General features: G+C 41.6%; 1 protein-coding gene across 1 annotated transcript in view; it reads right to left on the bottom strand.

Annotated features, from left to right (window-relative positions):
* Window positions 1–24,816, bottom strand: part of LOC121395196 (zinc finger protein OZF-like) — a 461,594-nt gene that overhangs the window by 13,758 nt on the left and 423,020 nt on the right. The window contains 1 exon segment of the mRNA XM_041568186.1: window positions 3,527–3,607. Within this exon segment, the coding sequence (XP_041424120.1) occupies window positions 3,527–3,560 (34 nt within the window). The 5' untranslated portion in view covers window positions 3,561–3,607.

Here is a 24,816-nt window from a genome sequence, read left to right as displayed (position 1 = left end):
ACCTCTTCTGCCGAATCCCTTCTGATTGATTACCCGGTTTGACCCTTGCCTGCCTGACTATGATTATTCACTGCCTGCCCCGACCCGGCCTGATCTGACTACGAATCTTCTTTACGCCTGGAACTGTGACCTTCAGCCATAGACTCTTTACGTTTACAGTTGTGCCCCTTTGCTTGTCTAGAACCCGTCGCCTTGTACCTCTCGCTTTAAGACCTGGCGGTCTTAAAGCTGAGGGCTCCTCCCGAGTCCAAAGGCGGCTGCTACAGGCAGAAGCATGAGCTGAGACCAGGGTGCTTGGCATCGGTTCTAGATTTACGGTGTCAACCGTTACACTATCCCATCACCTCTATTAAAACAGTGTGCTCCTGTCCTCACTCCTCACTAACTTCTGCTACCGTCTGCTCTTTATTCAAATAGGCCTGTGTCAAGCCATTTCTGAAAAAGGCTACACTGGACCCATCCTGTTTGTCTAACTACAATCCTGTCTCTCTCTTACCGCTAGCCTCTAAACTGCTGGAACATCTTCTCCCGTATTACTAAGTTTCTATGCACCAATAATCTACTTGACCCTATACAGTCTGTCTTTCAACCTGCACACTCCACTGAGACTGCCTTATGTAGAGTTACAAATGATCTCCAGACTGCTAAGGCCAAAGGCCATTACTCTATTCTCATTCTCCTGGACTTATCTTCTGCTTTTGATACTGATAACCATTCTGTTCTAAATCAAGTTCTCCATTCAATTGGTATCCGTGATCAAGCTGCATCCTGGTTCTCTTCATACCTTTCTGACCTCTCCTTCTCTGTTACTTTTGCAAACAAATTCTCTCCTCCTGTTCATCTTAATGTGGGGGTGCCTCAGGGTTCTGTACTTGCTCCTCTCTTGCTCTCCCTGTACACTCTCTCTTCAGACAAGATGCTTTTATGTGGCAACTGAGTAGAAAGAATCAGGAAATCCACCAAACCTGAACAGTGGCATTATGTTCCATCTGAAATTAACCCTGCACATCATGCAACCAGGCCTGTGTCCACAGCTATCTTCGCATCCAGACAGAGACTCTGAGATTCGTCCTGAAGTTTCAACCCTTGTCACAAAAATTGCTAGGGATGGTACCACAAAGACTTTCAATCGGCCCATCACTTGTTCTGATCTTACCCTTTGGGATTGAACTCTTATTTGCTTCATCAGCACTTAAATCAAGAGACTCCCACCGATTTCCACTAAGAACCTACAGAGGACATTGGATTATTTTACAATGCTGTGTTTATTGCATTGCATTCTTGTTTTCTTTTTGTTTTTCAGATCTCAAGATCTTCAAGCAAAATTGCACTAATGTGTATTTAAATTTTTTATAACTGCTGCTATATTTAATATAATATAGTGGTATCTAAAGATACCAGATGGGGAGTGTGCTGTCCCAGCAGTTAAAAGTTCATCACGTTAATGTATATGTTTAATGTTTAAATGCTTAACCATTGTTACGCTGCAATCTAGTGACCAAAGCTATTTGGCAGGCTCTGTATTTCCTTGTTTGTGTGTGATGTTAGTTCCTCCCATCATCCTCTTGTGTTCCTGCCTTCCATGAGGGAGGAGCTTCAGCTCAGAGTTTAGGAAGGAAATATTCTATGTGACCTGCATCACTTCTACACCCACTGCTACATGTGTCCATTCAGCTGGAATAAAGCAGCTTTGTGGATTCCCTGGTGAGTTCAGTATCTGCTAAAGATTCTCCTAAGTGGTTGTTCCAGCTCCATACAGGCCCAGCAGGGACGTCTCACCGGATTCAGACATTATATCAGCAATTGGAGTAAAAATAACCAAGGTCCATTAAGTTCAACCCCTCCAAATGAAACCCATTACACATACTGACGCCTCCATACACTCACATAAACTATATATACCAATATCTGTAGAGTTTAATATCACAATGGCCTTGGCTATTCTGCTTTCCCAAGAAATCATCCAAGTCCCTCTTATAGTCATTAACTGAATCATCACCCGGCAGTGCATTCCCCAACCTCACTGTCCTCACTGTGATGAACCCCCTACTCTGTTCCTTTAAATGAAACTTCTTTTCCTCTAGTCTGAAGGGGAGGCCTCTGGTACGTGATACTCTTTATGGGTAAAAAGGTCCCCTGCTATTTGTTATAATGTCCTCTAATGTACTTGTAAAGTCTAATCATGTCCCCTCACAAGCACCTTTTTTCCAGAGAAAACAACCCCAACCTTGACATTCTTCCTGGATTCAGCAGAGTTTTCTGGTGAATGCACAGCAGAGGCATTTGCCGGTACGGAGCTACTGCACATGCGCCCGAAAGTCACGAAGTTTCCAAAAAAAGAAATTGGAAACTTTGTGACTTTCAGGCACATGCGCAGTAGCTCCTGTGCATGGCATACTGGGCATGGGCCAGAAAACGCAGCTGAATCCAGGAAGAAGAGCGCTCCTCATAGGAGCCTCAGGCTGCTTAGATAAATTAGTTGACTATCTGTCACTTCTAGAATTACCTCTTAAGGTGAGTAGTCTGTCCTTACTAGACCTGACCTGTCTAGGTTCCACTTTACCCTGCCTGTCTGCTCTGGTATCGGCTTAAAGAAATGGACCCTTAACACATGGCTGCCTAGGACTTTATACTTTTGCATCTACTGGGTACTGATGGAATTACAGGGGGCATAGCTCAAAGAAGGATCAGGAATCAGGTCCCCCTCCTAACTGTATCTTAGGACCCAGTTTAGGCAGCTAGAACACTAGGAGACTGCCTGCTTAATAATACCGGGAGACTCATTTACCAGTCCCCTACACCTATATCCCTTTATGATCCCTCAGTAAATACTGATTGTCCATGAGTGCATACCTGCTGTCTAACATTACCTGCTTCTTTCCTATGAAAATACAGCACTGGTGTAATGCCTGGTGTACATTGCATAAAACTACAACAACTAAAGTTCCCATCATCTCTTAGTAGGGTTGCCTCTTGGCCTCTATTTTCCAAGCATCACCAAAAAAAGAAAATGATGCTTGATCCTCCAATATTGTTAATAGGGAAGAAAGATAAACAGAAACATACATACAGTATATTGGAAGGCAGGTATTTTTTTTTTTTTTTTGAGAAATGGAAACTTGGCTTTGTAAATTACAAAATGGCAGCTCCCAGTTGGGATTTAAAGAGGGAAAATGTCAGTGTCACTTTGACAATCCTGTCCTTCACTTTACAGTGACACCAGTATTCTGTGCTCCTCATGGGCGGGACTATGTCACATACACACAATGGACATGAAAGGAAGGAATGGAGGAGGTCACAGAACTGATATGGAGGATTCTCTTTAGGCTCATTTAGAGAAAAATATGAGGTTTAACCAAAAACATATAGAGACTGGGGAGAGGCTGAGGTGGACTACAATTTGGAAAAGTAAGGGTTGGGCTTTCATTTTTCCTTTTGGGAATCAGAGGAGTCTGAAATAGAGTCTTATCCCTCTCCCTTGAAATCCACTGACTGTTGTAACTCTCAGAAATCCCTGGGTACTTACCTCCATCAGTAGGTACAACTGCTGAGCTCTCCATTGGAACTGTTTCTCCTCTAAACTGTAATATTTCACTTGGGGTAAAACCTGTAAGTACAAATCCAAAAAGAGCCTTGAACTGTTGTTCTGATGTACTCCTAACTGGAACATTGTACCCAAATATCTGATGTACTCCTAACTGGAACATTGTACCCAAATATCTGATGTACTCCTAACTGGAACATTGTACCCAAATATCTGATACACTCCTAACTGGAACATTGTACCCAAATATCTGATGTACTCCTAACTAGAACATTGTACCCAAATATCTGATGGACTCCTAACTGGAACATTGTACCCAAATATCTGATGTACTCCTAACTGGAACATTGTACCCAAATATCTGATGTACTCCTAACTGGAACATTGTACCCAAATATCTGATGTACTCCTAACTGGAACATTGTACCCAAATATCTGATGTACTCCTAACTGGAACATTGTACCCAAATATCTGATGAACTCCTAACTGGAACATTGTACCCAAATATCTGATACACTCCTAACTGGAACATTGTACCCAAATATCTGATGTATTCCTAACTGAAACATTGTACCCAAATATCTGATGTACTCCTAACTGGAACATTGTACCCAAATATCTGATGTACTCCTAACTGGAACATTGTACCCAAATATCTGATGTACTCCTAACTGGAACATTGTACCCAAATATCTGATGTACTCCTAACTGGAACATTGTACCCAAATATCTGATGTACTCCTAACTGGAACATTGTACCCAAATATCTGATACACTCCTAACTGGAACATTGTACCCAAATATCTGATGTACTCCTAACTGAAACATTGTACCCAAATATCTGATGTACTCCCAACTGGAACATTGTACCCAAATATCTGATACACTCCTAACTGGAACATTGTATCCAAATATCTGATGTACTCCTAACTGGAACATTGTACCCAAATATCTGATACACTCCTAACTGGAACATTGTACCCAAATATCTGATGTACTCCTAACTGAAACATTGTACCCAAATATCTGATGTACTCCTAACTGGAACATTGTACCCAAATATCTGATGTACTCCTAACTGGAACATTGTACCCAAATATCTGATACACTCCTAACTGGAACATTGTACCCAAATATCTGATGTACTCCCAACTGGAACATTGTACCCAAATATCTGATGTACTCCCAACTGGAACATTGTACCCAAATATCTGATACACTCCTAACTGGAACATTGTATCCAAATATCTGATGTACTCCTAACTGAAACATTGTACCCAAATATCTGATGGACTCCTAACTGGAACATTGTACCCAAATATCTGATCTACTCCTAACTGGAACTTTGTACCCAAATATCTGATGTACTCCTAACTGGAACATTGTACCCAAATATCTGATGTACTCCTAACTGGAACATTGTACCCAAATATCTTATGTACTCCTAACTGGAACATTGTACCCAAATATCTGATGTACTCCCAACTGGAACATTGTACCCAAATATCTGATGTACTCTAAACTGGAACATTGTACCCAAATATCTGATGTACTCCCAACTGGAACATTGTAACCAAATATCTGATGTACTCCTAACTGGAACATTGTACCCAAATATCTGATGTACTCCCAACTGGAACATTGTAACCAAATATCTGATGTACTCCTAACTGGAACATTGTACCCAAATATCTGATGTACTCCTAACTGGAACATTGTACCCAAATATCTGATGTACTCCTAACTGGAACATTGTACCCAAATATCTGATGTACTCCTAACTGGAACATTGTACCCAAATATCTGATGTACTCCTAACTGGAACATTGTACCCCAAATATCTGATACACTCCTAACTGGAACATTGTACCCAAATATCTGATGTACTCCTAACTGAAACATTGTACCCAAATATCTGATGGACTCCTAACTGGAACATTGTACCCAAATATCTGATGTACTCCTAACTGGAACATTGTACCCAAATATCTTATGTACTCCTAACTGGAACATTGTACCCAAATATCTGATGTACTCCCAACTGGAACATTGTAACCAAATATCTGATGTACTCTAAGCTGGAACATTGTACCCAAATATCTGATGTACTCCCAACTGGAACATTGTAACCAAATATCTGATGTACTCCTAACTGGAACATTGTACCCAAATATCTGATGTACTCCCAACTGGAACATTGTAACCAAATATCTGATGTACTCCTAACTGGAACATTGTACCCAAATATCTGATACACTCCTAACTGGAACATTGTACCCAAATATCTGATGTACTCCTAACTGGAACATTGTACCCAAATATCTGATGTACTCCTAACTGGAACATTGTACCCAAATATCTGATGTACTCCTAACTGGAACATTGTACCCAAATATCTGATGTACTCCTAACTGAAACATTGTACCCAAATATCTGATGGACTCCTAACTGGAACATTGTACCCAAATATCTGATGTACTCCTAACTGGAACATTGTACCCAAATATCTGATACACTCCTAACTGGAACATTGTACCCAAATATCTGATGTACTCCCAACTGGAACATTGTACCCAAATATCTGATGTACTCCCAACTGGAACATTGTACCCAAATATCTGATACACTCCTAACTGGAACATTGTATCCAAATATCTGATGTACTCCTAACTGAAACATTGTACCCAAATATCTGATGGACTCCTAACTGGAACATTGTACCCAAATATCTGATCTACTCCTAACTGGAACTTTGTACCCAAATATCTGATGTACTCCTAACTGGAACATTGTACCCAAATATCTGATGTACTCCTAACTGGAACATTGTACCCAAATATCTTATGTACTCCTAACTGGAACATTGTACCCAAATATCTGATGTACTCCCAACTGGAACATTGTACCCAAATATCTGATGTACTCTAAACTGGAACATTGTACCCAAATATCTGATGTACTCCCAACTGGAACATTGTAACCAAATATCTGATGTACTCCCAACTGGAACATTGTACCCAAATATCTGATGTACTCCCAACTGGAACATTGTAACCAAATATCTGATGTACTCCTAACTGGAACATTGTACCCAAATATCTGATGTACTCCTAACTGGAACATTGTACCCAAATATCTGATGTACTCCTAACTGGAACATTGTACCCAAATATCTGATGTACTCCTAACTGGAACATTGTACCCAAATATCTGATACACTCCTAACTGGAACATTGTACCCAAATATCTGATACACTCCTAACTGGAACATTGTACCCAAATATCTGATGTACTCCTAACTGAAACATTGTACCCAAATATCTGATGGACTCCTAACTGGAACATTGTACCCAAATATCTGATGTACTCCTAACTGGAACATTGTACCCAAATATCTTATGTACTCCTAACTGGAACATTGTACCCAAATATCTGATGTACTCCCAACTGGAACATTGTAACCAAATATCTGATGTACTCTAAACTGGAACATTGTACCCAAATATCTGATGTACTCCCAACTGGAACATTGTAACCAAATATCTGATGTACTCCTAACTGGAACATTGTACCCAAATATCTGATGTACTCCCAACTGGAACATTGTAACCAAATATCTGATGTACTCCTAACTGGAACATTGTACCCAAATATCTGATACACTCCTAACTGGAACATTGTACCCAAATATCTGATGTACCCCTAACTGGAACATTGTACCCAAATATCTGATGTACTCCTAACTGGAACATTGTACCCAAATATCTGATGTACTCCTAACTGGAACATTGTACCCAAATATCTGATGTACTCCTAACTGAAACATTGTACCCAAATATCTGATGGACTCCTAACTGGAACATTGTACCCAAATATCTGATGTACTCCTAACTGGAACATTGTACCCAAATATCTTATGTACTCCTAACTGGAACATTGTACCCAAATATCTGATGTACTCCCAACTGGAACATTGTAACCAAATATCTGATGTACTCTAAACTGGAACATTGTACCCAAATATCTGATGTACTCCCAACTGGAACATTGTAACCAAATATCTGATGTACTCCTAACTGGAACATTGTACCCAAATATCTGATGTACTCTAAACTGGAACATTGTACCCAAATATCTGATGTACTCCTAACTGGAACATTGTACCCAAATATCTGATGTACTCCTAACTGGAACATTGTACCCAAATATCTGATGTACTCCTAACTGGAACATTGTACCCAAATATCTGATGTACTCCTAACTGGAACATTGTACCCAAATATCTGATCTACTCCTAACTGGAACATTGTACCCAAATATCTGATCTACTCCTAACTGGAACATTGTACCCAAATATCTGATGTACTCCTAACTGGAACATTGTACCCAAATATCTGATGTACTCCTAACTGGAACATTGTACCCAAATATCTGATGGGGGGGCTGTCCTGGATGTAGATATGGACTGTTATTATATTTGTACCTCTATGACCTCGTATGTAAAGCAAAACCACGAAATAGTGCAAGTTCAAATACAATGAGGTAGTTTATTGTGTCCAAAATACAAGACAATAGGTTTTGCCTGGAGAAGCAGTCGTGTGTCACCTGGGTGGTACCCGAATACTTTCCAAGGATACTCCCATATAACATAAGTTTATTTACCCATTTTGATGTCATAGATGGGGGGTGAAAACAAATGGGAATATGCCAATAACATACATAGTCTGACTCCTCCTTGTACAATTAATGTCTAAATGATTTACTTAGTCTTACATGTTATCAAAGGAATGTTGTAACATACTGTGCCTAGCTCCAACGGTCCACAACCTCGCAATCAGCTATTGGCTAACCAAGGCCATTGTGGTATTTCCAGTAATTTGAGTAGCACTTCAGCTAAAAGGGGCCCCACCAGACAGGCTGGCGTTATACTGACACTCTGGAATTTAAGTAACAGAGTGGAGATCATTTATTTGTATGGCCTAGTATAAGCTATATGAGTGACTATTGTCCACAGTAGACCATTAGCCCTTATAGTCCATCCTGCCTTGGGCCCTATAGCGTTATGGCGTCATAGAGGGCGGGGGTGACAAATATCAACCCTCTGACACTAGCCATTCGTCCGTTTTAGGATTTAGACCGTTCCAGATATATTTTTTTAATTACAGGACACATAGTGAAAATGTCCCATTAGAATATACATAAATCACTATATAGGGCCACATGCAGAAATTACACTTTTTATTGATTTCTTATACCTTAGAAAACAGAATAAAAAGGAAACAAGGAACAATGTGACATTCATATAATAACACTTGTGCAACTTGATGTTATACCAGAATTTTAAGTCAACTCTGCATTGGAGAGGTCAGTCTTGTAGCCCCCAGTCCCACAGTCTCCCCCAGACCTGGTGCTGGCTGCAGTCTAATGTAATAGTGCAGAGAATTAACCCCCAGTCTCCCCTCTCTATCAGTCCCTGCAGCAAGATTAACCCCCAGTCTCCCCTCTCTATCAGTCCCTGCAGCAGGATTAACCCCCAGTCTCCCCTCTCTATCAGTCCCTGCAGCAGGATTAACCCCCAGTTTCCCCTCTCTATCAGTCCCTGCAGCAGGATTAACCCCCAGTCTCCCCTCTCTATCAGTCCCTGCAGCAGGATTAACCCCCAGTCTCCCCTCTCTATCAGTCCCTGCAGCAGGATTAACCCCCAGTCTCCCCTCTCTATCAGTCCCTGCAGCAAGATTAACCCCCAGTCTCCCCTCTCTATCAGTCCCTGCAGCAGGATTAACCCCCAGTCTCCCCTCTCTATTAGTCCCTGCAGCAGGATTAACCCCCAGTCTCCCCTCTCTATCAGTCCCTGCAGCAGGATTAACCCCAGTCTCCCCTCTCTATCAGTCCCTGCAGCAGGATTAACCCCCAGTCTCCCCTCTCTATCAGTCTCTGCAGCAGGATTAACCCCCAGTCTCCCCTCTCTATCAGTCCCTGCAGCAGGATTAACCCCCAGTCTCCCCTCTCTATTAGTCCCTGCAGCAGGATTAAGCCCCAGTCTCCTCTCTCTATCAGTCCCTGCAGCAGGATTAACCCCAGTCTCCCCTCTCTATCAGTCTCTGCAGCAGGATTAACCCCCAGTCTCCCCTCTCTATTAGTCCCTGCAGCAGGATTAAGCCCCAGTCTCCCCTCTCTATCAGTCCCTGCAGCAGGATTAACCCCCAGTCTCCCCTCTCTATCAGTCTCTGCAGCAGGATTAACCCCCAGTCTCCCCTCTCTATCAGTCCCTGCAGCAGGATTAACCCCCAGTCTCCCCTCTCTATTAGTCCCTGCAGCAGGATTAAGCCCCAGTCCCACAGACAGTACAGGAGGAGGAGGAGGAGGAGGAGGAGGAGGAGGGAAAATGACTTACCCAGTAGATGAGGCTGGAAATGTGAGTGAAGGAATGGGAATGTCAGGGACACAGGAGGAGGGAGTTAATGGATTTCTCATATCTCGTGTATAGAACATGTCCATGTGGGAGGGACTGGAATGTTGCAATACTTCCCCTTTTACTTTCTACACACCCATGATCTGCTGGACCCTCTACAATCTGGTTTCCGGCCTGGTCACTCTACTGAGACTGCTTTGTGCAGAGTTACAAATGATCTTCAGGTGCCAAAGCCAAAGGTCACTTCTCCATCCTTCTCCTCCTTGACCTCATCTGCATTAGATCCAGTTGATCACTCTCTCCTGATGCAGATTCTCTATTCGCTTGGCATCAGTAACCAGGCTGTTTCTTGTCTCTCTTCTTACCTCTCTAACCGATCATTCACTGTCTCCTATGATAACAAAACCTCATCTCCAGTTCCACTTAATGTGGGGGTGCCGCAAGGCTCTGTACTTGGTCCGCTGTTGTTCTCCCTGTACTCTCTGTCTTTGGGAGATCTCAGCCATTCATTTGACTTTAATTATCATCTGTATGCGGATGTACCCAAATATATTTATCCACCCCTTCATTAACAGCTGAAACAGAGGCTCAGATCTCTAACTGCCTCCTGGTTATCTCAAATTGGATGAACCAGCACCACCTCAAACTCAACCTAACACTCAACTTATCATCTTCCCACCTAAGCCTGGTCCTACTCCCCTATTTACTATCTCTATTGATGGCTCATTAATCCTGTCAACTCAGCTCACTGTCTGGGGGGAATCTTTGACTCCTCTCTCTCCTTCTCTGATCATATTAACACCACTGTCAAAACCTGTCACTTTCTTACACAATATTGCCAAAATCTGTCCCTTCCTTTCACCTGATACATCCAAGACACTCATGCATGCTCTCATCCTATCCCAACTAGATTACTGTAACCTTCTACTAACTGGCCTCCCTAACTGCCATCTCTCCCCTCTACAGTCTGTATTAAACACTGCTGCCAGAATTCTCCTCCTCTCATCCAAAAGGTACAGGCCCCTCCGCTGCTGAAGTCCTTATCATGGCTTCCTATAAAACAAAGAATAACTTATAAACTCCTCCTCCTCATAACCTTTCCTTCATTCCTCTGCACCTCACTACATCTCATCTCTTGTCTCTCTATATGTTCCTGCCCGAAACCTCCGCTCCTCTCAGAGCAACCGCTTGGTTGTACCCCCACTACTACTGCTGTTTCCCGTATCAAACCCTTCTCTCTTGTGACTCCTTATATTTGGAATGTCATTCCTGAATCTCTCAGGAGAGAATCCTCCTTCAGTGTTTTTATAACAAAACTCAAAGACTCCCTCTGGGAGCACCTGGATAACAGCTGAACTGGCACTTATATATCAGTGTAACAAACTGTAACTCACAGCACCTTAATACCCCTCTGAATTGTGTCTGTATCTTACCCTCCCATTTAGACTGTAAGCTCTACGGGGTAGGATCCTCTAGCCTTTTGTTTCCTTGACACTGAGCACTTAATCTGTATTGTAATTATATTTTATATTTATGTGAATTGTATTTCTAATAATGCACTTATTGTTACTTTTTATTCCAATGACCCCTTGTTTGTTACTACTAATTTATTGTTTTGTTGTACAGAGCTTTGCCCTATAAATAAAAATAAACATACATATAAGTCCATCAAGTCCAACCCCTCCAAATGAAAACCCAGCCCCATACACACACCCCTCCCTACTGTCACATAAATGATATATCCCCATATCTATACTAACTATAGAGTTTAGTATCACAATAGCCTTTGTATTATGTCTGTCCAAGAAATCCTCCAAGTCCCTCTTATAGTCATTAACTGAATCATCACCCGGCAGTGCATTCCCCAACCTCACTGTCCTCACTGTGACATTGCTCAGCCTGGAGTACGAGGACCGGCTGTTGTTTTTGTGTTTTGGGTGGTATAAAGGCCATATGGACAAAAACAACACTTTGCGAGTTTGGCCTTGTGAATTGGTGGGTTGGAGGGTTTTTCTTTGGACTTTTGCCTATGGAGAAATGGAGTCTGCGGGCAGGAGGGCGTATGGGTGGATTTGTGGCTTTTGGGTTTGCTAATATTATGTTATGTTTTGATGAATTAATGTAAGTGTATTTTTATAATAAAAATCTCACTGTCCTCACTGTGATGAACCCTCTACTCTGTTCCTTTAAATGAAAGGCTGTGCAGGGGTTAAAGCTGCTGTGGTTGTGTTACCCCTTCCTGACTGTCAGCAGTTCTGCATCTTCCTCTCCCTCCTCTTCCTCTCTTGTTTTTCTCATTTGACAGTTACTTGTTACAAACCACTGAGCACCAGTCGGAAAATATTATAGAGAGAAACCAGCAGAAACTTTGCGGTTGTGCCATAAATACAGTAGTGTGTTTTATACAAACAGCTAAGTAGCAGGTAGGTGGGTTTTTGAAAAATAAAATAATAGATTTGGATTTTTTTTAAGCACAACTGCTCTGGTACAAACTCACCAATCATTTCACTCAACAGCGGGGGGGGGGGGGGGGGGGGGGGGGGGCTGTACACAAAACAGACCCTGAAATTGCTGGGGGGGGGGGGCAGGGACTATAGGGGCTTAGTGGAAGATGAAGGCTCTTTCAGGCTAAAAAGTCTCATTACAATTCCTGACAATGTTCTGTGGACAGTTCTGGGCTCTGATGGAACATTGAGGTGCAGTGGAATTACATGAGTTACATTTATACACCCAGCACATTATATACAGTGAGACACCGGATTTATTTACCAAACAATCACTTTATATTCAGTGAGAAGCTACTGACATGTCAGACATTTATGCAGCCCCCACACTGTAACGCTGCCCCAGAAACAACAGGTTCATACAATATATACAGATATTTGTTTCAGACAAAGCTTTACATGTTCCCTTGGACAAAAAACTCATGTATTGTCTATTGGCCCCCACTCCCTCCTGCTCCCCTCTGTCTGTCTGTCCTTTCTCCATCTTCTGGTTCTCTCCATCCCCCACTCACACTACACTCACTTCTTTCTTTCTCATATGTTTCTGCACTTTGTTCTATAGAGCATTGAGTATAGTGTTAGGGCCGACACACAAGCCCAGTTAGGCCAAAGCCACTCAGGAGAACGTTCTCTACCCTCAACTGACTGTTACACATATCTTATAATATCACACATATATTTATAATATCACACATAAGCATGGAAAATATTAGCCATACATGATTGGTTAAAATGCATCTGCATAAAGGCATAATTACCTTTTTTTCAAAATAATTTTTAGTTCTTATTCTAAGTAACCTTGAAGCCCAATGTTGTACTGTAACACAACATATTGTTTATAAAGCCATGTTCCATCTTATCTAACAGCCTTCAGACTCATTAAATACCTGTGCAATCATTTTTCTTTCTGCATACATAAGCAAAATATTCAAGCTGCAAGCAAAAAGAAAAAAAGTATTTTCAACCTGACCTGACTTCTTTGGCCTACTTTCATTCCTAACCAGCAGTTTCATAATAACCAGCTAGGGGTTGGCCATTAGGTTGCTCTTTCATTGCACGTAGCTTGATAACCGTTACTAAAAACAATATGCTCTAGACCAGTGATCCCCAACCAGTAGATTGTGAGTAACATGTTGCTCCCCAAGCCCTTGGATGTTGCTCCCAGTGGCCTGTCAAATGGAGCCTCTTGTAGGCGGCTAGTCCATTTAGTGGCTACAAATAGCCAATCACACCTCCCAGGAACATTTGGGTGCTTGTGTTGCTCCCCAACTCTTGTTACATCTGAATGTTGCTCACGGTTGAAAAAGGTTGGGGATCCCTGCTTTAGAAAAAGAAAATGGCATAGAAATGACCCAGAGTTCAGAGGTTATATAGGCCTCAGAGACCTCAGGCTAATTAGGAATCAACAAAAGCAAATTGCAGGTAAAACTCTGTGTAGAGAACTGTGTGAATTCACTCAAATTGTAGCCTTGGCAATAATGTCTCAATAAAAAACTGCAACATCCAACGATATACAGAAATCTGTTTTATTCACAGCTGAGGTTTTCAAAAGCGAAAGAAATAAAAACATTGTATAACAAAAGTAACAGCAACTTTGTGTCCATTAGAAGAACAATCTGTTCCACTGCCTACAGTGATCCCTACAGCAAATTCCTAGTTCCACTTTGGTTCTTACACCACATATCACATTCTTAAAGGAAAACTAAAAAATGAATGTGGCTAAAAATGTCCTATTTTCTATAGTGAACTTATTGCACGAGGCTAAAGTTTGAGCTTGTCAATAGCAGCAATGATCCAGGACTTCAAACTTGTCACAGGGGGTCACCATCTTGGAAAGTGTCTGTGACACTCACATGCTCAGTGGGCTCTGATTGGCTGTTGAGAAGCTAAGCTTAGGGCTCGTCACTAATTATCCAGCAGAAAATGAGTTTCCCTGGCTGTAATATAAGCTGATGCTACAGGTTTGCTGATTATTACATTCTCACGAGTTCAGCGCCACCTTTTATCTCACCTGTCCTGCTGGGTAGGAACCTTTTTTCCTCATCCCCTTCCCTTCCAAGTGCCTAGTAACCTATGACCAGTGGGATTGGTGGGATAACATGGACTGGAATATAGGTTGGCTTGGTAGCCCTTCCTTAGTCTAGTTTGTTTATATTTATATAGTCATGTTCTAACTTTCCTTTATAGTCAAGCTCTGTGCCTGAGTCATCCAAGGATGAACCCCAAGATCTTGTAAGTGAATACCTGGGCGATCTCAGGGATTAGAGGGACTCTCGGGATCCTTTAAGTAAAGTGTCTGAGTGATATTTTATAGACACTCATGATGATTGTTGATTGTTTGTAAGTAACTGTTTTCCTATTATATGCAGTATTGTATGCTTCTACTTGTTTCTTGCAGTGACAGTTGTTACCCAGTAGTTCTCAGGAGAGACTGTAAGAAGCGCATATACTTAGCACCGTTTATCTCTTTTACATATAGTATTTTTATATTGTTTTGATAATGTGTATTGTTATTGTGCACCATTGTTGGGACAACATGACATTTACCCATGGGTGTATATAGTAAACCATAAGGTTAATGGCTCCTTTCAGTCCCTACTAGTTAATTTCCCTAGTTACTAGGCAGAAGCCCATGTGTCTAGTTTTGTATATTTGTATTATTGGCCCATAGGTTCAATGACCAGTTCCTTCATAATGTTATATAGTGATTAGAAAGGTCTGGTACTGACTATATGGCCTTTGTCTGTTGGCCTGGGTGGATGTGTCTGGGGAGCCTGGGATCAACTAGGCCCAGCAAAGCTGTTCTTCTCAAGAGGAACAACCCTATTAGTGAAAGCAGGACCGGACTGGCAATCTGTGGGTTCTGCAAATGCCAGAGGGGCTGCTGTATGGTTCCATAGAAAGTTACCATAGAGTGGGCTGGTTGGGGGCTGTTTGGGCCTCTGCGTACTTGGAATGGCAGGGCCTATTTTGACTCCCAGTCCAGGCCTGAGTGAAAGTCAGGGAACAGGGACCCCGTGAATGAGGATTAGTCAGTTACAGGACTAGTTACTGTCAAAGGAAGGTGAGATAATCAGGAATAACTATAAAGAACAGCCTGTGCTCTATGAAGGATTGACAGCTAGAGTGAGCTCTTCCCTGGACTCTGCTAGCCTAAGGGACCTCAGTACTGAACTGGGAGTCAGGCTATTGTTCTTTTACCTGATCCATTTCTGCTGTAGGGGATCAGTAAACTAAGGGGCGAATAGTAAATCTGAATTAGAATTTTCGAGTTTTAAGATTCACACATTCAAATTTTAATCCCCCTCATTCAAATGTAAATTTGATTGTGAGATTTAATGATGCCTCGACCATGGAAACAGTCCTAATTCGAATGTTCACCTCCTGAAACCTGCCAAGTTCATGTTCAAGTCAATGGCCGAGGTCCGCAGAGCCATTTGGAGATGTTAATATTAGCCCTCCTGACATTCAAGTTTCTTTCGGGAGAAAAATTTAATTTGTGCGAATCAAATTCAATCCGAATTTTCGGGTTGGAACCATTCGATCGAATATTAGCCATTCAAATTTTTTCTTAAATAAATTCCCAGACGAATTGTGAGTATATTTGAATTTAACAAAAATTCAATGGATTCGAAATTTGACCTTTGATAAATGAGCCTCTAAGAGACCCCTTCCCCAGGGACAGGGAAAACACCTCAAAAATGCCTCCCACCCTACATGGCCCAGTGTAATTATAAAGTACCTGATAAAAATATGATAATAACAATTTGAGAACAACCTATTCCTGCCAGTATACAGAGTGCAATAATAATATATGTTTTCTATCAATTACGTAAGTCCCCCACTCCCTCCGATGCCTGGAAGCCAATAAGCTAAGCCAGAATAGGTAAAGGGAGGTGGATTGTGGTCTCCCAGGTAAATGATATAATTGCAGGCTAATCAAAGGGTCAGAGCCCTGCCAACACATGTCAGGGGGCTTAAAAAATCAGTTGGGCCACAGTACAGAAATGTTGCTTAAAGGAGAAGGAAAGGCTAAAAGTAAGTGAGCCTTATCAGAAAGGTCTATATAAATACACCAGTAACCCCTCAAAGTAATGCTGCTCTGAGTCCTCTGTCAAACAGCACATTTCTTTCCTTCTATTGTGTACTCATGGGCTTCTGTATCAGACTTCCTGCCTTCAGCTTAAACCTCCAGGGCTAGGGCTTGAGCATGCTCAGTTTGCTCCTCTCTCCCTCTCCCTGCTGTAATCTGAGCCCAGAGCTATGAGTGAGCAGGGAGAGACTCAGACAGGAAGTGATGTCACACCAAGCTAATATGGCAGCTGCTATCCTAAACAAACAGAGACAGTGTCTAGAGCGGTTTACTCAGGTATGGTAAAGAATTTTACAGAAAAAAATATAGTGTTCTAGCTTGTACTATTGTGGTAATCTGTTGGCAATAAACTGTCTTGGAGCTTTCCTTCTCCTTTACAGAACTGATTTCGACATAAGTGTCTCGATTTAGCAGACATAGATCACAAGGTTGGTGCCGGCTGGAATCAGAAAACGGCAGTTGCAATAACTCCGGCAGAAATTAAAGAGTATAGGAATAACATCAGAAACTTTAAAATGGATACAGCTACTGACACACCCGTCTCCAGACATTTCCATAACCAAGGCCACAATTTAAGCCAACTCAGATGGCTGGTACTTGAAAATATAGTCCAGCCAAAAAGAGGAGGGGATAGGAAAAAAATACTGGGACAACGAGAGGCATACTGGATTAAAAAAATGAATACAATGGCCCCTTTGGGCTTGAATGACTATTGGAGCTTATCTCCCTTTTTGTAACTAAATGATTGATACATGTACCTCTTTCTTTCACAGATACTGATTACTGCCCTGACTTAGAATACATAGTAGCGAGCAGCAACTTTAGGAAATATCTAAAGGGTAAGACTTATTGGTAAATTTCAGCAACTTGAAACAATGTAATATGAAAAGGGTAGTTATAACAAGGTACTCTATAGGTAGGCTCTTTTGTGAGCAATTCCTTCAGGTGTTTATTTTTACTGTTTTTATTGTATATACAGGTTGATTTTATCACATCACTGGGAATTGCCTGGAACACAATGCACAATTTTTTAACACCATTGCGACACGATGGATGGACTTGGAGGCTATTATATTTATATGTATTCTTCACAATTATATGATCTTTTAACGTTTAACTTTTTCTATGGATTTTATAACATTTTTTATATGTTATATATCTAGATAAGCATTGGTAACATTGTTAAGAGCCAATTGTAAAAAATTGTTTTAAGGGTTAAATGTGATATATTGATTGATTAATTAAGAGGTGGAACTTCCTGTGTGGCTCTTTAAAGCAACTTTTCACTGTGACTTGTACACACTTGAAAAAGGGCCTTTTTGCTGCCCGAAACATGTTGTGTGGACGCACAATAAAGCACTGATTAGCAGGTATTCTGCTGTTTGCCTCTGATTTCCATACCCATGATTGAAGTACTTTTGTGGTGACTTGACGGAACACCAGAGGGAATCAAGGCTTGCAAATAATGCTGGGCGATTTGTGTGTTACCCTGTGAGGGAACTCCGGCAGAAATGTATATGTCAGTAAGTTTCCCTGCCAGACCATGTATGGTATATATCAGTGTACCCCTTTTTCACAATTACTGTAAATGCCTTCTGAAAACTATATAAAGCTTGGACCAAGTCTTTGGTACCGTATATACTCGAGTATAAGCCGAGTTTTTCAGCCCCCAAAATATGGTGAAAAACTCTACCTCGGCTTATACTCGGGTCAAGCGCAAAAACGGTTGCCGGCGCCTAAGAATAGGCGCCGGGGGCCTAAGAATAGTCTCCAAGAATATTTGCCAGCATCCAAGAATGGTCACCGGCATCCGAAAACGAGACGCCGGCACCTCCAATGGGAGCAGAAACCCTCAATTTTTTGATTGAAACTTACCAGAAGCTGCTGCATTTCTCACCCTAGGCTTATACTCGAGTCAATAAGCTTTCCCTGTTTTTGGAGGTAAAATTAGGTACCTCGGCTTATACTCGAGTATATACGGTAAGTCCCCGGGTTTCACGTCGGTGCCATGCTGTGGTTTTACTCCGACAGCTTATCCAGACAAAACTGCCATGTTGTTTTGGGCTAAATAAATGACCTCACTTATTACTAAAGGTTTTGCTTTCTGAAGTTTTATATTACACGAGGTCATGGTAAAATAAAAATACCAAAAAATGACACAAAGCTCTGATCTCAACTCTTGGTGGGAAACGTGTTCTGCCTTAGAAGACAGAAATGGAATTTGCAGGTAACAAGTCCCCCATTACTTCTGTCTACAAAATTATATAGAGTAACAACAGTGCCGGGGAAAAGAAATAGAAAATCAAGTTTTCCTCAAGTTCTTTAGAGAATTAGGGGGTGCAGTGGGACCTTTATGGTTGGGTTTAGGGTCACACTCTTGCGCTCAGGGAATAGCAAAGAATCCCTCCTATGATACAGAACACAGGACAAGACACACACACAGGTAAAACCCAAAGGATTAGTAGGCCCTGCCAGTAGAGTTTCTGGACACAGATTTAATGACAGTTTAAAGTAGAAAGTGACAGTTTGACAATGAATCTGACAAATATGATACAAATGGCACCCCCCCCCCAAATAAGCACAAACAGGCTCCATCATGAGGTCAGTGAAAAGCCACAATAGTGCAGTGACCCAACAGAACCAACTCTGGGTTTTCTATTCAGGTATTTGTGTGATGCTCCCCCCCAGCCCTGATGCACTAGCCCCCCCAAATGCTCTGCTGTTCCACCTTTATCTTTCTGTCCAGTTCATCTAATTAGTATTGAACTCTGATTGGAGTGGATTTTCAACTGGGTTTTGTTCTGTTTATTCAGAAATGTCGGGGCGCTGCTTCTGCTACACGGGTCACAAAGCCCAACAAGGCGGTGCTGAGGCTCCAGTTAGTGAGTCTATTTATATGGTCCAACATCCCAGGGCTTCTCATTACATTTCTGATGTTCCTCAGGTGTTGCCTGTTGCATTGGGTAGAGCACCGGAACCCTGAAACAATCTGTGCAACATTAATGATCATTTCTCAATATGGGGGATCTGTATAAACCAATCAGGTCTCTTGTCGTTGTTTTTTCTTTCCTCCATTGGCTCAATCTAACGACAGAACAAACACACTCATGTTACCGACAGAAGCAAATGATTCCACTTGATAAATATACATTAGTCTGTAGAACTGTACCCCAGAATCCCCAGCATTAGCCCACTCTCCGCTATACATGTACATTAGTCTGTAGAACTGTACCCCAGATTCCCCAGCATTAGCCCACTCTCCGCTATACATGTACATTAGTCTGTAGAACTGTACCCCAGAATCCCCAGCATTAGCCCACTCTCCCCTATACATGTACATTAGTCTGTAGAACTGTACCCCAGAATCCCCAGCATTAGCCCACTCTCCCCTATACATGTACATTAGTCTGTAGAACTGTACCCCAGAATCCCCAGCATTAGCCCACTCTCCCCTATACATGTACATTAGTCTGTAGAACTGTACCCCAGATTCCCCAGCATTAGCCCACTCTCCCCTATACATGTACATTCGTCTGTAGAACTGTACCCCAGAATCCCCAGCATTAGCCCACTCTCCCCTATACATGTACATTAGTCTGTAGAACTGTACCCCAGAATCCCCAGCATTAGCCCACTCTCCCCTATACATGTACATTAGTCTGTAGAACTGTACCCCAGAATCCCCAGCATTAGCCCACTCTCCCCAATACATGTACATTAGTCTGTAGAACTGTACCCCAGAATCCCCAGCATTAGCCCACTCTCCCCAATACATGTACATTAGTCTGTAGAACTGTACCCCAGATTCCCCAGCATTAGCCCACTCTCCGCTATATATGTACATTAGTCTGTAGAACTGTACCCCAGATTCCCCAGCATTAGCCCACTCTCCCCTATACATGTACATTAGTCTGTAGAACTGTACCCCAGAATCCCCAGCATTAGCCCACTCTCCCCTATACATGTACATTAGTCTGTAGAACTGTACCCCAGAATCCCCAGCATTAGCCCACTCTCCCCTATACATGTACATTAGTCTGTAGAACTGTACCCCAGAATCCCCAGCATTAGCCCACTCTCCCCTATACATGTACATTAGTCTGTAGAACTGTACCCCAGATTCCCCAGCATTAGCCCACTCTCCGCTATATATGTACATTAGTCTGTAGAACTGTACCCCAAAATCCCCAGCATTAGCCCACTCTCCGCTATACATGTACATTAGTCTGTAGAACTGTACCCCAGAATCCCCAGCATTAGCCCACTCTCCCCTATACATGTACATTAGTCTGTAGAACTGTACCCCAGAATCCCCAGCATTAGCCCACTCTCCCCTATACATGTACATTAGTCTGTAGAACTGTACCCCAGAATCCCCAGCATTAGCCCACTCTCCCCTATACATGTACATTAGTCTGTAGAACTGTACCCCAGAATCCCCAGCATTAGCCCACTCTCCGCTATACATGTACATTAGTCTGTAGAACTGTACCCCAGAATCCCCAGCATTAGCCCACTCTCCCCTATACATGTACATTAGTCTGTAGAACTGTACCCCAGAATCCCCAGCATTAGCCCACTCTCCCCTATACATGTACATTAGTCTGTAGAACTGTACCCCAGAATCCCCAGCATTAGCCCACTCTCCCCTATACATGTACATTAGTCTGTAGAACTGTACCCCAGAATCCCCAGTATTAGCCCACTCTCCCCTATACATGTACATTAGTCTGTAGAACTGTACCCCAGAATCCCCAGCATTAGCCCACTCTCCCCTATACATGTACATTAGTCTGTAGAACTGTACCCCAGAATTCCCCAGCATTAGCCCACTCTCCCCTATACATGTACATTAGTCTGTAGAACTGTACCCCAGAATTCCCCAGCATTAGCCCACTCTCCCCAATACATATACATTAGTCTGTAGAACTGTACCCCAGAATCCCCAGCATTTGTTCTGTGTGTTTATTTCTATCTCTGGATGTTTAATGAGATGTGGTACCAGGTGGTATTGGGGTTACACAGGGCTGGTGCTGGGGGAACAGAGAGGGCAATTTCTTTGTCACCCCCAATAGAACCTTATAGAGTGATCCCATATAATGACTGAATATGACTATATTGATATATTTACTGTATATGACTATATTGATATAATACACAAAAGCCATGAATATCCTGTAAATTATATCCTTATAAACGGTGAGTAGTGATGTCATCAGTTATAAACGGTGAGTTCTGATGTCATTTCTGTCACATGACTCACTAAATTTTGTGCATTATAATAAATAAAGTCCCCCCAGTTGTAAAATATGAGGATATTTGAAGTTACCTCGGAGTTCCATGACCTGTATAACTCAGCCTTCGGCCTCGTACTTTTATACGGTCATGAAACTCCTCGGTAACTTATAATATCCTTATAGTTTACAAAAGGGGGTACTTTATTCACTATATAAATAGATCTATAATATTGTTATTGTTGTTAATATTTACCTATTGGCACGTGAGCTGATGTCTGGACTCTGCAGCTGTTATCACATTTCCATCAGTCACTGCCCTGGTGAGCTTACAATCTAAGGGCCCTATCACATTTGCATCAGTTTTTGCCCCTGTGAGCTTACAATCTAAACTCCCTATTACATTCCCATCAGACCCTGCCTTAGTGATCTTACAATCTAAGGTCCTTCATATCCATTCCCACCATTACTTGCCCCATCAGCTTACAATCTAAGGTCCCTCTCACATTTACATTAGTTTCTGCACCATCGTATTGAATGTTAAAGGTGACAATTTGAATACTGTACAGTAAGTCCATTCATACAGACATTACCATAACCAGGTATATCATACAGGTGCAACGTTCTTCATCTGATCAGCAAATTAGTCTTTTCCTCACTAAATACTAAACGGACCCATCAGACTTTCCACCTGCAGCTTTTCATCACAGTGAGGACAGTGAGGTTGGGGAATGCACTGCCGGGTGATGATTCAGTTAATGACTATAAGAGGGACTTGGAGGATTTCTTGGACAGACAGAATATCAGAGTATATAGTGATGTACAGTTAGTTGTGTGTATACAGGGCCGACATCAGGGGGGGACAGAGGGGACAAGCGTACTGGGCCCGGGCATGAAGGGGGGCCCGGCAGCGCTGCATTTTTCGAAGTCATGAAAGGAGGTGAAGTTGAAGTGCTGAAGCCACGAGTTCAATTCTACTGACACCAGTTTGTGTGTTTTGTTTTTTTAATCCCCCGGCCACCAATGTATTATTTTAATATTCTATAGGCCCCTGCCACCAATCTTTTTGTAAAACATTTTTTTTGGGGCCCCAATATTAACTTGTAAGGGGCCCCTTGCCACCAATGTTTTGTTTGTTTTTAATTTTTTTTTAAAAAAATGTTTTTTGGGGCCCCAATGTTTTTTTAAGTTGTAAGGGGCCCCCTGCCACTTTTTTTTTTTTCAAAAAACTTTTTTTTTTTGTAATTTTTTTTGGGGCGGGGCCCCAATTTGTTTTTAACTTATAAGGGGGCCCCTGCCACCAATGGTTTTTTTTAAAAAAAAAAAAATTCAAAAAAATTTTTTTTGGGGGCCCCAATTTTTTTTAACTTGTAAGGGGGCCACTGCCACTTTTTTTTTTTTCAAAAAACTTTTTTTTTCAAAAAACTTTTTTGATGAGGTGACAATTTTTTTTGTTGTTGCACAAATGTCTGCGAAAATCATTGATCCTCTATATTTGTATTCAGGGGCGGAACTACCGGGGGAGCAGGGGGATGCGAGCAGGCCAGGGCCCGCACCCCCTCAGGGCCCCCCCGGCAGTCCGCGCAGCGCATATTCACGGCCGCGCCGCATATTTGCGGCTAGTTCCAGGTGTACGGAGGGGGGCGGGGGGCCCGGCTGCGCGTCCTGCGCCAGGGCCCGCCCCTCTCTAGTTCCGTTTCTGTTTGTATTCATATTTTTATTAATATTCATTAGTAAAAGTCTTAATATTAATAAAGTTTCACTCCTTTATTACAATATAGATATAGATAGATAGATAGATAGATAGATAGATAGATAGATAGATAGATAGATAATAGATAGATAGATAGATAGATAGATAGATAGATAGATAGATAGATAGATAGATAGATAATAGATAATAGATAATAGATAGATAGATAGATAGATACATAGATAGATAGATAGATAGATAGATAGATAATAGATAGATAGATAATAGATAGATAGATAGATAGATAGATAATAGATAGATAGATAGATGATAGATAGATGATAGATAGATAGATAATAGATAGATAGATAATAGATAGATGATAGATAGATAGATAGATAGATAGATAGATAGATAGATAATAGATAGATAGATAATAGATAGATGATAGATAGATGATAGATAGATAGATAGATAGATAGAGAGAGAGATAGATAGATAGATAGATAGATAGATAGATAGATAGATAGATAGATAATAGATAGATAGATAATAGATAGATGATAGATAGATAGAGAGAGAGATAGATAGATAGATAGATAGATAGATAGATAGATAGATGATAGATAGATAGATAGATAGATAGATAGATAATAGATAGATAGATAGACAGACATATATGTGCAATAGTATATACAGTAACATAATGACTAGGATTCTTTTGTACAGGTCATCATCATCATCATCATCCCATGCTGGAGAGATATCTATGTGTGTGTAACTGATGATCCCTTATAATACCGGTCCCAAGGGTAAGGTAACCATAGCCATTAAGAAACTAGAAGATCTGTCAATTGAGTTGAAGAGTAATTCCGGCATCACAAACCCTTGGGATGAGTATTTTGGATGGATGACCGGTTGGCAAAAAGTCTTCGCCCAGATTGGGGTCACTCTCCTTATTGTATTCATTTCCATTTCTTGTTTGTTGTATTGTCCTGTATATGAAGAAGCTTCCAAGACTTGATGTTTCCACCTCCACTTTTCTCAAGCTACACCTTTCACTCCCTTATCCTCCACCTTTACTTCTTCTTTCAATCCTCTTTTTCCTTCCCAGGGATAGTCAGGTTTGTGGAGTTGGTAGGGTTGGTCGGTGGCTTTGTGCAGGTCTCTCCAGACTAAGCTGAACATCCAGACCCACCATTATGGTGACTCCCTCTGGAGCAACTTCCACACTCCTTTGTAGGTAGGGACCGTAAAACAGACTTTTTTAGGGGGGATTGTGAGGGAACTTTGGTCATTATATATCAAAAATGTCTATTTTACTGCCTATCTGCC

The sequence above is a fragment of the Xenopus laevis genome, chromosome 6S (genome assembly GCF_017654675.1).
Source record: "Xenopus laevis strain J_2021 chromosome 6S, Xenopus_laevis_v10.1, whole genome shotgun sequence".
In the NCBI taxonomy this organism is placed as follows: domain Eukaryota; kingdom Metazoa; phylum Chordata; class Amphibia; order Anura; family Pipidae; genus Xenopus; species Xenopus laevis.
This window is presented reverse-complemented; position numbering and strand designations above follow the sequence as displayed.